The sequence below is a fragment of the Bos indicus x Bos taurus genome, chromosome 11 (assembly GCF_003369695.1).
Source record: "Bos indicus x Bos taurus breed Angus x Brahman F1 hybrid chromosome 11, Bos_hybrid_MaternalHap_v2.0, whole genome shotgun sequence".
In the NCBI taxonomy this organism is placed as follows: Eukaryota; Metazoa; Chordata; class Mammalia; order Artiodactyla; family Bovidae; genus Bos; species Bos indicus x Bos taurus.
Genome location: NC_040086.1, coordinates 32668039 through 32685928, shown reverse-complemented (window position 1 = coordinate 32685928; position 17890 = coordinate 32668039). Strand labels below are relative to the sequence as shown.

Sequence of the window (17890 nt, the reverse complement as noted above, 5' to 3'; positions counted from 1 at the left end):
AGACATGGTCATGATGAAAAACATTCAGTGAGCTCTGTACCTCTAAACATTTATTGATAAAATTGTATAATGTTCCCTATCTCCTAGGATACTTCTGAGGAGTAAACATAATATGTCCATACATCTCATAACATGACCTGCAGAAAGTAAACCCTCCATAAATCTGAATTGATTCTTCTTGAAGTGGAGATGGGGGTGCTGGTGGTTGTGGTGATAGTTTGATGCCTAAAACTCCTTTTTATGAGTAAAAGTGAAACTCCCAGGATCATCAGTTTCCTGTGTAAACTTCCTGGCCGAGAAACCTCATCTCTAAAGAAAGCCTTTGGTGTACTTTACAATAGGGCTATCAGAATAAAAAAGAAAGCCCTAATCTGCTTTGATCTCTTTGATTCGGCTGGTTACAACTCTATTAATTACTTTAATGCACTGACCAGTCATCTACCACGTGTCTTGTTAACTATTACCCTTGTTATTACACTTATATTGTACAACTCCATTAATTCAATGTAAGAATGATAATACTGTTATTCATAATGATAACCACATAAATAAGAGCAGCTGCTATTTATTTTAGTACTTACTCTGTGCCAGGCCCTGTTCTTATCACATTAATTGAGCTATTATTCATTTTTTACAATAACCCTAATGTGGCAGATATTATTATACCATTTTACAGATACTATTGAGTCTCTTAAAGGTTGAAGGGCTCTCATAAAGTTACAGGATTACAAGAGGGTGGGCTGGAATTCTCTCTGAAATCTGACTTGAGAATCAGATTCTTAAACTGCACTTGTGATTAAAGAGAAAAAACAAAACTTAGATTACAAGGAGTCATTCCTGTTCTTTCAAAAAGGGCCCCATCAGAGTCTAGATCTCTGCCTAGAACTTCAACTCCGACTATAGTGCTCATTTCACAACCCCTACTACTCTGATAGTTAACAAATGAAAATCCTTGATCAATGCCTGTTAATTAATTTGAGCACCATTAAGATTTTTAAACTAAAACATATTGATAACAACAACAGCAAAAGTCATAATTTGAGTGGCAAACATATTTTAATGATCTGCTTATTTCATGCACATATCCTCATGTGGAAAGAGATTTATGTATCAGCCAATATCTTCAACATCATCTGTACAAACATTAGATAGATAGAATTCTTGAGGCATGTCTGTGTACCCAAAGATGTGGTGAACATTCTCTTTACTAATGGATTAAAGTTTGACCAACCTAGACAGCATATTAAAAAGCAGAGACATTACTTTGCCAACAAAGGTCCATCTAGTCAAAGCTGTGGTTTTCTAGTAGTCATGTATGGATGTGAGAGTTGGACTATAAAGAAAGCTGAGCACCAAAGAATTGATGCTTTGGAACTGTTCTGTTGGAGAGGACTCTTGAGAGTCCCTTGAACTTCAAGGAGATCCAACCAGTCCATCCTAAAGGGAATCAGTCCTGAATAACTTTGGAAGGATTGATGCTGAAGCTGAAACTCCAGTACTTTGGCTACCTGATGCAAAGAACTGACTCATTGGAAAAGACTCTGATGGTGAGAAAGATTAAAGGCAGGAGGAGTAGAGGACGAAAGAGGATGAGATGGTTGAATGGCGTCACCGACATGATGGATATGAGTTTGAGTAGGCTCTAGGAGTTGGTGATGGACAGGGAGGTCTGGCGTGCTGCTGTCCATGGGGTTGCAAAGAGTCGGACACGACTGAGCAACTGAGCTGACTGACTAGAGTTTGATACAGCTCAGAATAGGGAACAATATCTTGGCATCAAAATCACAACCAGGAAATCCAAACAAAGAGAAGGAGCAATGGGGGATCTTTTACCTCTGCCCCGAATTGCAGAGACTGAGGGGAAAAAGCTCAAGGATTTATGGATTTAACATTCCTTTCCTTTTTGGGGGTCTGATTTATCAATTAAGAAACTGAGACAGAGAGAGGTTAGGCAGCCTGACTTAAGTAAAAGCTTTGTGTTTAAACTGAGTCTATCCAGACTACCAAATTTTTGTCTTTTAGCCCATTTATTTTTCCTGCCTTTTTAAGATTATTATCAAGATAAAATAAAATACTCAATGACTGTCCACCTCAAATTTAAAGCCTAAACATATAAAAACACAAGTGTATTACTCTTATTCTTGCTTATTTGTGAGTGACATTTTAAGAATTCTAACACTGAAAAGAAAAAGATCATCTCATAGCAATGTATGGAAATCATATGTCAGCTAAAGCAAACTATAAAAAAAGCCCAGCAAATAAATAAATATGTCTCTATTTCTTTGGGGCTTATGTTATCGTTTCATGAAGCAGGGAAGTGAAATTCAACATTTTGAATTACTCTTCAGAAAAACTTAAAATCAGTATCCCCCCAAAATATTGATTCTGTAAGAAGATCCAAATAAATGTGTAAAAACATCAACAACTTTTAAGATGATAAAGTGTATGAAGATTTGTTGAAACTATTAAATGATTGCAACTTTAAACATAAATAAGAAAAACATATATGAATAACAATTTGTAGATTAGAGACCATACTATCTCAGAAGGAAGCAAAAGAAAAAAAAAAAAAAGATTTGGAGTGCTTACTGGCCACTCATCATAACTGAACTATGTTCAGTGCATTTTAAGAGTAAGTCTAGCCTTAGAAAAGTATAGTGCTTATGAAATCTGGGTCAGATGAAGCAGTTGGATAGGTCTGAGAGCCATCAGCCTGCCTATCCAATATCACTCTTCTGTCTTCTAGAGTTGCCTTTCAAAATATACGAAATGAGAAGAAAAAAAAAATCGTGCTCAAGATAGTTCTTCTAGAAAAATTATTTCACTACTGGAGAATTTTAACTCAGGTGTTTTACTGTGAAAGTAGTTTCTACCCCATAAAATTAGTTTGAAGGTGATAGGTCAGCTTGCCATTTGTAACTGAACGTGTATGTAAGTTTTCACATTTTTCTAGGGAAATTGGCTAAAAATTATAGCTAGGTTATGATATGGGTGCATAATACCACATTCTGTTATTTTTTAACTGTACTTGTAAATATTGTTATTAATAATATGTGAAGTAGGTTTTAAAAAATGAAGAAAGAATATTATTCAACTCTCAGCAAGTGTTTATTGAATATCTGCTCCATGCCAAGCACTGATCTTGTTGCAGGGTTTTTGCCTGCATAGAGCAGACATTTTGGTGGAGATTTATTTTCCCATTTTGGGTGGTAGGGCATAGTGCATGGCTTAGCCTAAGTATTATGATCTAGGGAATCCTAATGTTTCTTCTCCATCTCCCTGAATCTTCCTGAATCACCAGGGCACCCCATTCACTCATGAGATTTTAAATCTCTCACTGAAATTCTCACTTAAAATTGCCCTAACCCTACATATTTTCAGCTTTCTGGTAGCTGATGTGTGGGAATCATGAGACAATGTACCTTATACACACTTGCTCCTGTCAAAAACATCCAATTCCATTGCTATAGTTCTATTTTATGGTGATATGTTAGCATGGATCAGCATTATCATCTGCATCATTTGGGTCAGAAAATACTCATTCCTGATTAATGTCAGAAGAATCTCCACATATTAAGATATAAATCATCAGGAAAAATGAACAAAAATTAGGCTTAGGTAGCTTTAAAATCATGGTGAGAGGTGATGAAACTTAGAAAATCTGCCATGAATAGCATTTTATCCAATTCTGAAGATTTCCTTGTGGCTCAGCTGTTAAAGAATCTGCCTGCAGTGTGGAAGACCTAGGTTCAATCCCTGGGTTGGAAAGATCCCTGAAAAAGGAAAGGCTGCCCACTCCAGTATGCTGGCCTGGATAATTCCATGGACTGTATAGTCCGTAGGGTCATGAAGAGTCAGACACAACTGAGCTACATTCACTTTCACTTTTAAAGATTCTCAGAGAAATCAACCGTATATATCATCTTTCCCGAGGGTTAATAAATAGTTCTTTCTCTTTTCAAGGAAGTATATTAAGAATTAATATAATTCTTTTTCATTATAGTTTAGTGCATTTCTCTTTTGCTGTTAATGTGCTGTGCTTAGTCATTCAGTCGTGTCCAACTCTTTGCCCCCATGGACTATAGCCCACCAGGCTCCTCTGTCCATGGGCATTCTTCAGACAAGAATACTGGAGTGGGTTGCCATGCCCTCCTCTAGAGGATCTTCCCAACCCAGGGATTGAACCCAGGTCTCCTGCATTGCAGGTGGATTTGTTGTCAATAGATGTTTGTTAAACCTTTATATATATATATATTCAAAGAATAAGGGATATAATATTCTTTATAATAATCCTTCTTCAAGATAGAAATAAACTGAAACACCAGGAGTAGCATTGAAATATGTGATATATTTAGTTGGCATAATTCATCTAAAATATACCAATTATATGAGTGTGCTTAATTTCTGAACATTTTCTCATAATAAATTAGAACTCATATCTTTATGTCTACTGGATGACAATAAAGAGATGATATTTATTATCGTACAGTTTGATGTGGTTGATATTACTGAGATCTTACAATGTGCTTGGCATTGGATTGATTCCCTTTCAGGTAGATTTTATCACATGCATTTTCTTCTTTAATTATTTTAACCATCTTGAAAAATGTTGGGGCTTCCAAGGTGGTGCTAGTGGTAAAGAACCTTCCTGCCAATGCAGGAGACATAAGAGACACGGGTTTGATCCCTGGGTAGGAAAGAACCCACACCAGTATTCTTGCCTGGAGAATCCTACGTCCAGAGGAGCCTGGTGGGCCTGGAAGGTTACAGTCCATGGGGTCACAAAGAGTCAAACACGACTGAGTGACTAAGCATGCTCATAAAGTATTATCTCTCTATAAACAAGTCTTGGAGATGATACTCAGGGAGTCTGAAGCCAGAACTTGCACTTTTACTCACTCTGAAAAGTGAACGTTCATTAACAAATCCTATCAGGAAATTTATCAGCCGCATTATTGGCTCAATTACCATGGGTTTAGAAGAAATAACAGCTGTCTTGACCTGGTTAACTTTATAGCACTAATCAAACACAGGCTTATTTATTCTGTTATACAAGTTTATTTTTATACATGGATAGATGAATTTAGAAACTGACAGTGTTGGCTGCTGTGAAATTTCAAGTGTCTTTGTAAAAATAATTAGATAGTTATCTGGACATAGATAAATAATTTATCCTTAAGTCAGTTTGACTTACATCTTTTGGAAATGTAATTATCCATGGTATGGATTTTGTAGAGAAAGGATGTGAATCTCTCTTTATCCTTATGTCGAAATAGCTACAAATTTATTATGGTGATGTGATAGCAGCTGCATGGTGTTGTGAGCCATTCCGGTGAATTTGTCCAAAGTGCTGTTTGGAGTCCCAAAACAAATAATGAGAACTACCCCAGCACTTTGGTGAAGTGCCTTTGGAAATGAGGGTATAAGGCAAACTTTGTTCCATATCAGTATACATTAAGAGCATTGGTTATATAGACCTAATGGATTTAGGGAGAACACCAAGTTCCAGAGTTAACGAACATTATTCAAACAGTTATTAATGCAGGGCAGGGTAAGAGAGAACTTCTGAATCCTAGTCATATTTTATAATTTTTCTGAGAAAATTTAAGATGTTTTCTATCTCAATTGTGATTTTACAAAGTTAATATATACCATGGATATATATACCATGGAAGTGATCCTATATTTTAGGGGACTGGCATTTGAAAGTATTTAATTTCAAATATTCCAGAGATGGTAAAACTGAAAAACCTCAGCATATTTAATAAACAAAGCATAATAGCCAAATAACAAAAGCAAATGCTTTAAGTGCAAGTCTACACACACTTGAAATAATGAAATTTCTATACAGATTTATTCAAGTTATTTGAGTTAGCTACGGAGACTTTGTGTGAGTGTGTACACACATTATTTGAGTGAAATTAGGCTAGAATAGTTCAACAAATTGATACCTGGATTTTATTTGGCTGAAAAAAAACTGTCTTGAACATCAAAAGGCAATAAACATTGTATGTCTTTTCATGCTCTACTTGGAAGTTACATGAACTGATAATAAGTTTGAAATATTAAAATATGGGCACAATTTCTTACTATTATCCTCTCCCTACAGGTTGTGTATAAAAATAATGATGTAAGGCTGGAATTATCTCGACTTGCCAAGCAAGGTGACCCAAAGATGAAGATCCATGGAGTGGTGGCATTTAAATGTGAGAATGTTGCAACTTTGGACCCAATCACCTTTGAAACCCCAGAATCCTTCATCTCTTTGCCTAAATGGAATGCAAAGAAAACAGGCTCCATATCCTTTGATTTCCGTACAACGGAGCCAAATGGCCTCATCTTATTTAGTCATGGCAAGCCACGACACCAAAAAGATGCCAAGCACCCACAGATGATAAAGGTAGACTTCTTTGCTATTGAGATGCTGGATGGCCACCTCTACCTCCTCCTAGACATGGGGTCGGGTACAATCAAAATCAAAGCCCTGCAGAAGAAGGTGAATGATGGAGAATGGTATCATGTGGACTTCCAGAGAGATGGACGGTCAGGTAATTTATCATTTTTTATGTTGTTATCTGTTAGAACACCATTCATAAGGAATTAAAATCAACTCATATTAAAGAGTTCTTGCATTTCTGTCTTTAGGGGAAAGGAAATTGTTATTTCTGTTTCACATCATATAAAAATCAGAAGGAGCTAATTAATCGTCATAGTTGGGCATCAAACCCCAAATGCTCAAATGACTTCAAGAACAGCTTCTTAAATGAACATTAAATGGATAATCAAGTGCCAAATCTTGCAAAAAATTTTATCCTGAGTTTGCAAATGACAAAACTCAAGGTTCTTATGTTCCCAATTATCTCTTATATCATTGGATGTCTGAGAGTGCCTGAAGTGGTAAATATAAAATCTGGAAAAAAAAAATCAATGATTCATATATCAAATCCTTAGTTTAATACAATATAGTTTTTATCCAAGATGGGCCTACAGTATCAAAAACACTTTAATCCATACAGGAGGATTTCAAGGATGCTGGCAAAACTCTGCTGCCTTCCAAATAGGTTCCCTTTCTGATAAAAGAGGTTTCAAATTCCACCAACAAGGATTTATTTCTCTGACTTTCTTTTGCTGCACTATTTATTTTTTTCCTGAAGTCCTTGTGAGGTGGGGGGAAGGAGGGCATGTGGTAGGGAGGCTTGAAGAAATACCATTTACTTACTCTGAAATGCAGAAGTAGATTAGGGGGCTTAGGGAGTTGAGCAGTGTTAGGTTTGTGGGGACAAGGACCATACAGGCAAAGGAAATAGCATTTGGAAACCCAGAGGTGGTGGGGGAGTGGGGAGAGAAACAATTTGTTTTAGGTTTGCAATGGTATGTTATGTCTTTCGCTTTCTTCACCCTTCGCTTTCATGCTGATTGGACCTCTCACTTACAAATCAAGTTATCTTCTAAGTGAAGATGGTTGAATTTAGACTTAGCCACTCTCCTCTTCCTCCCCCAACTCTCTTATTTGGTTTTATACTATACCAGCCTCTCTGGATTCTCCACTAAATACCAGTATAAGCTTGGCCTCAGCATTTTTTTTTTTTATTAAGGCCTGGATTTCTTTCTTTGCAAAGCATCTTGGGAAGGAGTCACTTGATTCCAGTACCAGGGACAGGGAATTAATAGTGATGGAGACTAGGATTCTACATGTTTGCAAAGTTTCTTGAGGACGTGATTTGGTCAGCCACATTTGGAAACCACAGATCAGATGACATTAGATGACACCTAGAGTGCTTCTTTCAGATCCAAGAATCTGTGATTACCATCCCAGTTAGAAGGGCCTTGCTGAAGTGCTGGGGTGAGCTCCCCTTCTCACTCCCTCCTTTCACAGACTCCCATGTCACTTGTCTGTTTCTGGCTTCTCTGCAGCAGAGCAGTTTGCTATTTTACAATTATTCATGCCTTCCTTTTCTGTTTATCTATCTAGAAGATCATATTTACCTTTTTGGAAATATCTTTTTTGTCCACTAAAATAAAAAGATGAAAGGTATGAAAATTGAGAGGGAGACAGGGGTGAGGGTGAAGTGTTGAAGGAGGGTCAGGACCCATTGCTCTGATCCCCAAGAATTTTACAGACAGTTTCTGATTCATTCTTCTCTGTAAACTTGGTCTCTATGTTCTTTAATTCCTCTGAAGAAATTCAAAAGGAAAAGAAGCTACTGTTCTGTGTAGTCTGTGAGGTGTTGTCATTTTCTCCAGTATCTTAGATGATTGAGAGTAAACAGTAAACAAAAAAAAAAAAAAAAAATTTTTTTTGATCTGTTGTACTATACTGTGCATTACAAATTGGATTCCTCTTTGTTTTTCCGATTTAAGCTGAGAAGAGTTCATTGATATGAATACAGAAATATTGCAATAGGTGGCTACTTGTTGGCTTCCCCCAGCCTATTTCTATCAAAGTTAACAATTCATTTACTTCTGAAGAAGCTTCAGAAAGAAGACTTAAAAGAGGATGGGAACATGACTAATCTTATGTTTGACATACTAACTTATGGATGTTATCACTTGACTTAAAATATATCTAGAACTAATTTTGAAACTGACTTTCAAGAATATATATAATTTTAGTCAGATATTATAACAATTTAAAACATAACTGATCAGATCAGTAGGTATCTTTTGAAAGTTCAGAAGGGCAAAAAAAAAAAAATACTACACTTCAGATCGGTTGTATTTCTTTCACCTAAAATTTTTTCTAGGTATTTTCTAACTGTATGAAAACGTATGTAGTTAATGTCAAATTTTTATTAAGTGCAAAATAATATGAAATGGAAGATAAAACCATCCATTATTCATTTGATAATAATGATTTATACCTGGATATTTCTCTCCAGCCTTAAGTGGTGATGCAATCTAATTAGTCTCCCAAGTTCCCTGGATGACCTATTGCAATAAGAATCAGATTAATACCTTAATCCTCAAGCCAAGGAAAATCTACTTTTTTTTCTATTTAAGCTCTTTAATTCATCCAGATTACCAAAATTTTATTAACTGCTCTGTTTATACCCTCATTGGAAAAGGTCAGAGCAGAAAATACCAACTTTAATTTACAAAGTTCAGTGCTGAATGAGAAAAAGAGAGATGCCTTAAGAGAATATATTATTTGCAGTAAGAAAGAAGATAAACAAATGGTGGATTTCTGTTAGAATCCAGTGGAAATATTTAGTATGCTTGATGTTGGTGTTTTGATGCTAAAGTACTTTGATAATGATTTCAGGTTAGTGAAATGAAACAAACAATATAAAAGCCAGTGTTCATTCACTAAACCAAATTCTGCCTTTACTAAATTGAAGGAAAAAAAAAAAAAAGAGCTCACATTATGTTGGCCTAGCTCAAGGGAGTTTAATGTAGTTTTAATAACTGCAGCTGTTAATATTTTATATATAGTATTTTAATTAAGTTCTATATTTGCACATTGGATTGGTTTGGTATAAAGCAGCTTTTAAAAGATTGAATGACTAGCTGTACTGGCTTTTATTTTACTTAAAGGATATTTCTGAGTTACGCTTGGTGAAATACTAAAATTTATAGCTCAGTTAAAACTAGGAAGTGGCTTCCCTCGTGGCTCAGATGGTAAACAATCTGCCTGCAATGTAAGAGACCTGGATTTGATCCCTGGGCTGGGAAGATCCCCTGGAGAAGGGAATGGTGACCCACTCTGGTATTCTCACCTGGAGAATTCTATGGACAGAGGAGGCTGGTGGGCTACAGTCCACGAGGTCACAAAGAGTCAGACATGGCTGAGCAACTAACACTTTCACTTTTGAAACTAAGAAACATAGTATTTCAAGAAATAATTTGTTTCACCCATATTTCACATCAGCTATATTCAGAGGCTATATGAAAATTACTCTTAATATAATATGGGAAATGATCCTGATATGACAGGGCAATGTTGGCTGATTTCTGACACATGGACAATGACGGTCATAGCTATTGATTTGTCTGGGAACCTCTTTGGCTGAATATTTTAAAAGCATTTAATGAACCGTATTATCTCTGTTATTAAAATAGAGGAATCCTGGGCCTAGGAATTATTCTTTCTCCTATTGACCATACTAAAATTAGTTGGCCAGCAGTCATGGTCATTAACTTGATGCTAATAATTCTTGGCTATCTTGTTCAGAGATTAAACCTATATTGGTAGATAGATTGAATTTTTGATATTCCCCAGTTTATAAGGGAAATCCATGTATAACAAGGACTATCTTATTTATATCCACAGGTCCTGGTGCTTCTATATGCAGTAACAGGTGCTCCATACACATTTGGTATAAGAAAAAGATAAAGAATTAAAACATGTAAATGACTCAGTGCCAACCCACCCCAATATTCTAAAAATAGTAACATCATTACACTTGAAAAGTAATAGCACTCTTTTAGTTGTAAATGCAACTTCTTAAAGGAATTATGTTACTTCCTAAAAGCAGTTTACACAGTATACCAGGGTAACAGGTCTTCTTTTATGAATATGATGCCATCCTCCAAGTCAGGATGTCTGGGAAAAAAATGCAGTGGGGGAGTTAAACAGCTGTTAGTTGATTGTGACAAACTTTTATGAGAACAGAACTGCTATTCCTGCTTATTCATGAGCTCCCTGTATCATGCTCATGTGAACATGTAGGCAGAAGGAGCATTCATCCTGAGGGAAGGTGTTCACTTCTTTCTGAGGGCTAGAATATGCAGCCACAGTAATCACACTACTGACGAGGAAGACAGTCACTCAGGATGTCCATTTTTCTGGTTATTTGTCCTTCTGTCCTTCATTCACTAAGAGGTGGGTACATGAGCCCTTTGTCTAATGAGAAATACCACCTTCATCTGAATACTTTTCCAGAATTTTTCAGCACAATTAATTGTATTAGGTTATATGTCCTTCTTCCACTCCATAACTTGGGGAAAGAAAAACTTTTTCACTTCCAAACTTTGACTAACACTGATTTGCCACAGCTGTTCTCTCCGTACTTCTGTGGTTGCCTGCTTAGTCCATGACTGGTCACGCTGGGGACCAGCGGACTACGCGGACTAAGCCACAGGTGGCGTTTTCAGATCCTGCGCTAAATGGCAAAGGAGGAACCATACAAAATGCCGGCATGACTTGTGGGTCAGAGTGGATGATTTGAATGTCACAAAAGTGGATATGCTCAATATATAACATAATTACTTAACAGAGCAAGACTCCTAAGTTGCTGAGTTAATAAATATGATTGATGGGACTCATTACTCTGCAAAGTTTAAAGGATGAACAACTCAGTATTTTCTTACCAACGCTTCTTACCTTTTCTAGGGTTTCCCTTTGCCTTGCTTTTGCTCCCAAACTCAGTACAAAATCGCCTCCCAAGTATTTAACTAAAGGATGAATTGAGCTAAAATTAAGAAGAAGTTAATGACTGTTTTCTTGGGGCAGATATATCGTTTAAATTTGCATTAAGCTCTTTGAGTCAAGAGTATCCTCTCAAGTATTTTTAATAGTAAACTGCCAGTCATTTTTTTCTTATTTTTGCAAGCCATCATTGCACACTGAAATCAAAGAGAAAACTCATTATTCTCATCAAATTCTGCTTGTGTACAGCAGGGTATAGCAGATTGTATCAGCAGTTATTCATGGGTAAGCCTACATTTAACAGTTAAGAAGCCATTGAGAGTTGAATCGAAGTCACAGACTTCCAGTTTAAGAACTAGAAATTACAGAGGGAAAAGCACAAGGCTCTCTCCAGAGCACATAATTAGAGGTTTATAGTAATCACTGTTTGATGTGAACAGCAGTTTCTAGCTATCTATTACCAGCACTGATTTCTGTGTATACCATTCATGAATCACCCCTCTTACACATTTCTACTTGAACAACCATTAGAGGATTTCTCTGTTTAGGTCTTCATTTGAATTTGCCCTCTGACTATAAACATTCCTCCCATGCCTCTATCTAGTAGCCTGTTGCATACATTTGAAATAACATTAAGTGAATGTATAATGCTTTATTTTGTACCCATGTCCATTAAACACCACTACCCATCCATGGGAAGACTAAAATACCTTATCAATAATTTATCAATTATTTGACAATCCTAATGACTAGATGGAGTCAATGTTGCATATGAAAATGTTTTGAATGGGGAGAGGAGGAGTCAATGTTGCATATGAAAATGTTTTGAATGGAGAGAGGAGGAAAGGCAAAGATGACTTTCTTCTCTAAAATACATTCAGAATAAATAAATGAATATAAGGATCAATTTAATTAAATGTAAAATACAGACATGTCATGAATTAAGCAAGTGCATATACAAACACACATAGCAGTTTTCAGTTTAAAACATTTTCATTTTTGCATATCTTCCTCTATTTTTTGTTAACAGGTACATATATTTTATACAATTGCAATTAAAGTACAGACTTACTTTTTCAGGCTATTTGTTTAATATAATATCATGAAGTCTTTTTTAACTGAAAAATATCTAAAGTAACAACACTTATTCTGTGGGAATTATGGAAACAGCATCTAAGAATCAGAGCAGAGTGTGCAGAGGCACCTTCACCAAGCTTCCTGGGCTGTAGGACTCAAATGTATCAATGTTTATAGTGTCTGTAGGAAAGAAAGTCATGGAGGCAAACATAGGCAGTACCCATCTAAGCACTGCCCGAGGGACTTGACTACTCCACCCCACTACAGAGACAGAGGCAGGTCATCTTACCTGAGATAAGGGAAGGTGTCAAACCACCCTAGGCTAAAGTTATTAAAACTCCCATCATAAATGAATCAATACACACTTGGATTATAAATCAGCATCTCTGAGGAAACATTTCATATCATGTGATGGCTAATCTCTCATCAGAGTTAGTAACTTGGCATTCTTATTTTATACATTGGTCTTGGGAGTTGGTTGACTGATCTGTATGCATAAAGATATAATATGAAGACTTTCATTATAATTTAGTTTAAAACAGTGAATTAAAAAAAAATAAAGTTAAAATGTTCATCAACAGAGCACAAACTCAGAGAGGTGGAACCTCTCTTTCTAAATGTACTAAATCTTTCTAGTCTACTCTTTGGGGGCAGACACTGGACCTTGGTGTCAGGTGCCTCCTCAAGATGTGAATGTTTGGCAAAAACCACCACAAGATTGTAAAGTAATTAGCCTCCAATTAAAATTTTACAAAAAAGAAAAATGTGTGGGAGCACCAAAAAAAAAGAAATAAGTATTTAACTGACCACCACAGCCGTAGTGGCTGTCACTATGGAGTGCTGAGCAGAAATCTGTGGAAATTCTAGAAAATAATATTTTAATTGCTGTGATCTATGTCACTTGATTGATATTTACAACTTCCCAGCATTGTGTATGATCATTTTAAAAATTCATATGTATAAATATACTGTTATGAGTATGTGTGTTTGTATGTGTGCCTGTGCTTAATTCATGACATATCTGAAACATATAAATATGTACTGTTAGTGAAAAAGTTTAATCAGCTCATAAAATACCTAAGTGAAAAGTTTTTATTTTCTACACACTTCCATAATGAATTCAGCCCCCACTTCCATTGGTAAAAGAATTTGTTGTTGAAAAATTCCAGATACTTTCCTAGGCACCAACATATCTATAAATATAATTACACATATAAAATAAATGCAGAGCTTCTTTTTTACATAAAGTTTACTCTTTACGAATTATTGGGTGACTTAAAAATATTAACTTTTTTTTTAGGCCATCCTTTATAGTGATATCATATATCTCTAGTTTAAAGATATCAATGGTTACTTATTCCTCTATTATAATATTCCTCTGTTGATAGAGGAATATCAAACTTTTAAATGTTACTTCAAGATTTACTTTTTTCATAAATCTTTTAATTTCTGAAATTCCCAGCTCACAGAAGACATTTAACTTTTTAAAAAATCCAGTTTTAAACTAATTTATAATTAAAGTCTTTATATTATATCTTTATCCATATTGATCAGAATTTCTATAGGATAGATTATGGGAACTGGAATTGCTGTGTTAACTACATTTTAAAGATAATCAAAGGTTATTTTACTACAAGCTGTTTCAGTCTACACTCTTTAAAAAAACTACTTATTTTTGGCTCTGCTGGGTCTTGGTCGCTGGCTTTCTGTAGTTGCAGAGAGCGGGAGCTACTCTCTACTTGTAGGGTATGGGCTTCTCATTGGAATGGCTTCTTTTGTTGCATAGTATGGGCTTTAAAGCATGAGGGCTTCAGTAGTTGTGGGGCATGAGCTCAGTAGTTGCAGTGTGTGGGCTCCAGAGTGTCAGGGCTTCAGTCATTGTGGAACACAGGCTTAGTTGCTCTGTGACATGTGGAAATCTTCCCAGATCAGGGATCGAACCTGTGTCTCCTGCATTGGCAGGTAAATACTTAACTACTTGACCACCAGAGAAGTCCCAGTCTACACTCTTATCTGCAGTGTATGAGCTGCCCTTTTCTCCTTTCTCTTGGCTTTTACTAAGAAATATCTAACTTTTAAGTGTTGCTTCAAGATTTATTTTTTCATTTATCTGTTTAATTTCTGAAATTCCCAGCTCACAGTAATCCAAGTAAACAAGAAATACATAGTAATAACCAGAAAACAGAATATTAAGATTATATTTTTGTTTTGTTTTCAAGCAAAATTAATTTTAGTTCTTATTATAAAACTAATACATGAAGTTGTTTTTTAAAAGACTTAGAAAACTAAAATGAAAGAAAGAATAAAGAAAGAAAAGAGAAAGCAAGAAAACTATCCATTTATGATTGTACTACTTCAAAACTCCCATCATTAATATTTTGGTATTTTTACTATCTATTTATGGGAATCATGTATTTTTCATTTTGCATCACACACTGAAATCAGTGCTTCATTCTGTTTTTATCGCTTGTATTATGCCTTTTTACCGAGTTTGGTTTTGTTAATAGGATACTAAATTTGACAAGTAAGTGTATAAGTTTGTGGAACCTGATTTTCTTCAGGAATGAAGGGTGAAACAGAATTGTTGTTGCTTAGTCAACAAGTCCTGTCCAGCTCTTTTGTGATCCTGTGGACTACAACCCTACATGCTCCTCTGTCCACAGGATTTCCCAGGCAATAATACTGGAGTGGGTTGTCATTTCCTTCTCCAAGGGATCTTTCTGACCCAGGGATCAAACCCACGTCTCCTGCATTGGCAGGCAGATTCTTTACTACTGAGCCACTTGGGCTTCCCTCGAAGCAGAGTTACAGATAGATTTAATTTATATTCAACTAAAAAAATATTTTAAACAGTAATTACAAAAATTTTACTCACTGAAGAATTTTAGTAACCATCCAGGCAAGTCGTTTATTTTGCATAAGAGTCACGTTGAAGCTTAATAAATCTGTTATTTGACTAAGCTCCTGAGCTAGTTAGTTGCAAAGCTAGAACATGAAAATTGGTTTCCTTCGACCAGGTAAAATCATTTCCCATTAGAACACACTTTCTATTCCCTTATTTCTCAATCACTTAAACTTTTGCAGTAATTTAAAACTTGAAACCAAATTAACTTGTTTTAAATCTCACCTTTGCTTCATGTGTCTTTTCACCCTCTAAGCTAATTGGGAAATAGAATAGCCAGGAAGAACTGGATGAGAAAAAGAGTAGAAACTAACAATTTATAAATACCAGACCAAAACATGAAGCTAATTTCCATTTTTATAGCTAAGTTTTCCCCTATGTATATTCTTACGTTAAGATGAATTTATATTATTTATGCTTATGGATATTTTTAAATATTGCCTAATCTATTTAGTTTATTACTTTTGTTTTACCTCTTGCACATACCATGAAAACAACTAGATTTAAATGTTAATATAAGTTAACGTGGGCTCCTCGCAGGGGGCTCAGTGATAAAGAATCTTTCTGCCAAGGCAGAAGATGTGGGTTTGATCCATGAGTCAGGAACACCCCCTGGAGAAGGAAATGGTAACCCACTCCAGTATTCTTGCCTGGGTATTCCCATGGACAGAAGAGCCTTAAGGGCTACAGTCCATGGGGGTCTCAAAGAGTTAGACGCAACTAAGCTACTGAGCACACACGCAAGTTAATGTGATTTCTATATTAAGATGTTAAAAGTCCTATGTACACAAATACCTTTGTTTTCAGCTGAAATTTCATTTCTTTAAAAGTAAAATAGCACAGCAAGGTACTTCGGATTCTTAAATATTGAAGCATGAAACACCCATCCAAGTAAGTCCCCAAATATGACTGCCATCTACATATTATAGCAGCTCAGATATAACAGTGTTTACAGAAAATGTTTTATTTGCCAGAAACTTCACATGTAATTATAGTAGAAGAAGGTAAAATGTGTGAAATAATCAAGCTGTTTCAAAGAGAACATGCCAGTATTTGTCATTCCTGGAAAAATGATAGAGGGATAATCCAATAGCACACTCAGATTTCTGTTTTCTTTTAAGTATTTATTTACATATAATCAAACCTCAACCTTTGGAAGTGCTTAATTTCTATTGATATATACGACTGCGGCAACCACTCATGGCCTTTAATTATCAATGAATAAGAATTAAATATTCATTTCATACTTTCTTGGTGATCATTGACTTTATAATTCAATTATAGGCACCTGAGAACGTTAATACTGAAATTTCAGTGTTCTCCTATGTAAGTGTTAAGTTGACTTGACGGAATTTGGAAATTCCATCATGAGTTTTTTTGGTTAGGTAAAAAGGTCCCTTGATTCATGTCAATAATAAAATCATTAAGGAACTAGGGATTCAAATCCTTTACCAGAAACAGATGTGTTTCAGGACAGTTATGCATGGGAAGCCTAAAATATCAATCTCTATTTTGAGTTTGACTAATTAATAAAATATTGGTATTATTTTAAATAAATTCTTACTCTTTGAATCTTCAAAACATAAAAATAATAATTTCTGTTCCCTCTCAAGTCCTACCCTTTTCCTTTTTTTTTTTTTTTTTTTGCCATACCTTTTACAAAGATCTTCTAACATACAAGTGAATTGACAAAGCATGTAAAGCATGTAGGTGATTTTGGGTCACAGTCATTTCATTCTGTTTGTAAACTATTTCAGTGAATAATATCTAATACATGCATTTGTTCATGGAGACTCCATACCTTGAAACTGGGGCTAAATGAAAGTTTTTATTTTCTTGGATTATATTTGATGTGAAGGTAGGATCCTATTCTTTTGCTTCTTCTCTGCCTTTCATTATTCTTCTTCCCATGAGAAGTCTCAGACTGTCTCTCTAAGGGATAATAAGGAGAAGAGCAATCTTACTCTTTATGATAGTAACTTCTTAGTGTTTTTTGAACATAGACTACAACCTGTCAGTTAGTTCTGAAATGAGTTTGGTGGGTCATGTCTAGCATTTGTATTAATATACTTATAAGAAAACATTATCAGAGTGTCTCAGAAGTAGTAGAGAGATTTTCCTGTTAAACAGATATTTCAATGTGTGAATATATGTGTGTGTATGTGTATGCGTGCACTGGGCTGCATGAAAACTATGGTTTAACTTTAGTTGTGATCAGAAAACTCTACTCTAATCTCAAAGTTATAGTGAATATCTTACTCTGGCCACAGCAAGAATATCCATAGAGACATAATCTTTGGTCACTCAATCGTGTTCGACTCTTTGTGACCCTTTGGACTATAGCCTGCCAGGGTCCTCTGTCCATGAGATTTCCCAGGCAAGAATACTGGAGTGGGTTGCCATTTCCTCCTCCAGGGAATCTTCCTGACCCAAGGATTGAACCCACGTCTCTTGTATCACCTGCATTACAGGCAGACTCTTTAGCAGCTGAGCCATACTGGAATGGGTCATAGAGAAATATCTGAACGTAAATACTTTGTTCA

The 17890-nt window shown here is 35.6% G+C and overlaps 1 protein-coding gene across 26 annotated transcripts in view; it reads left to right on the top strand.

Annotated features, from left to right (window-relative positions):
* Positions 1-17890, top strand: part of NRXN1 (neurexin 1) — a 1214076-nt gene that overhangs the window by 526937 nt on the left and 669249 nt on the right. For all 26 annotated transcript variants that reach the window (XM_027555248.1, XM_027555233.1, XM_027555254.1 and 23 more), the window contains one exon: positions 6110-6548. In XM_027555248.1, coding sequence (XP_027411049.1) covers positions 6110-6548 — 439 coding nt within the window. The remainder of the gene's footprint in view (positions 1-6109; positions 6549-17890) is intronic.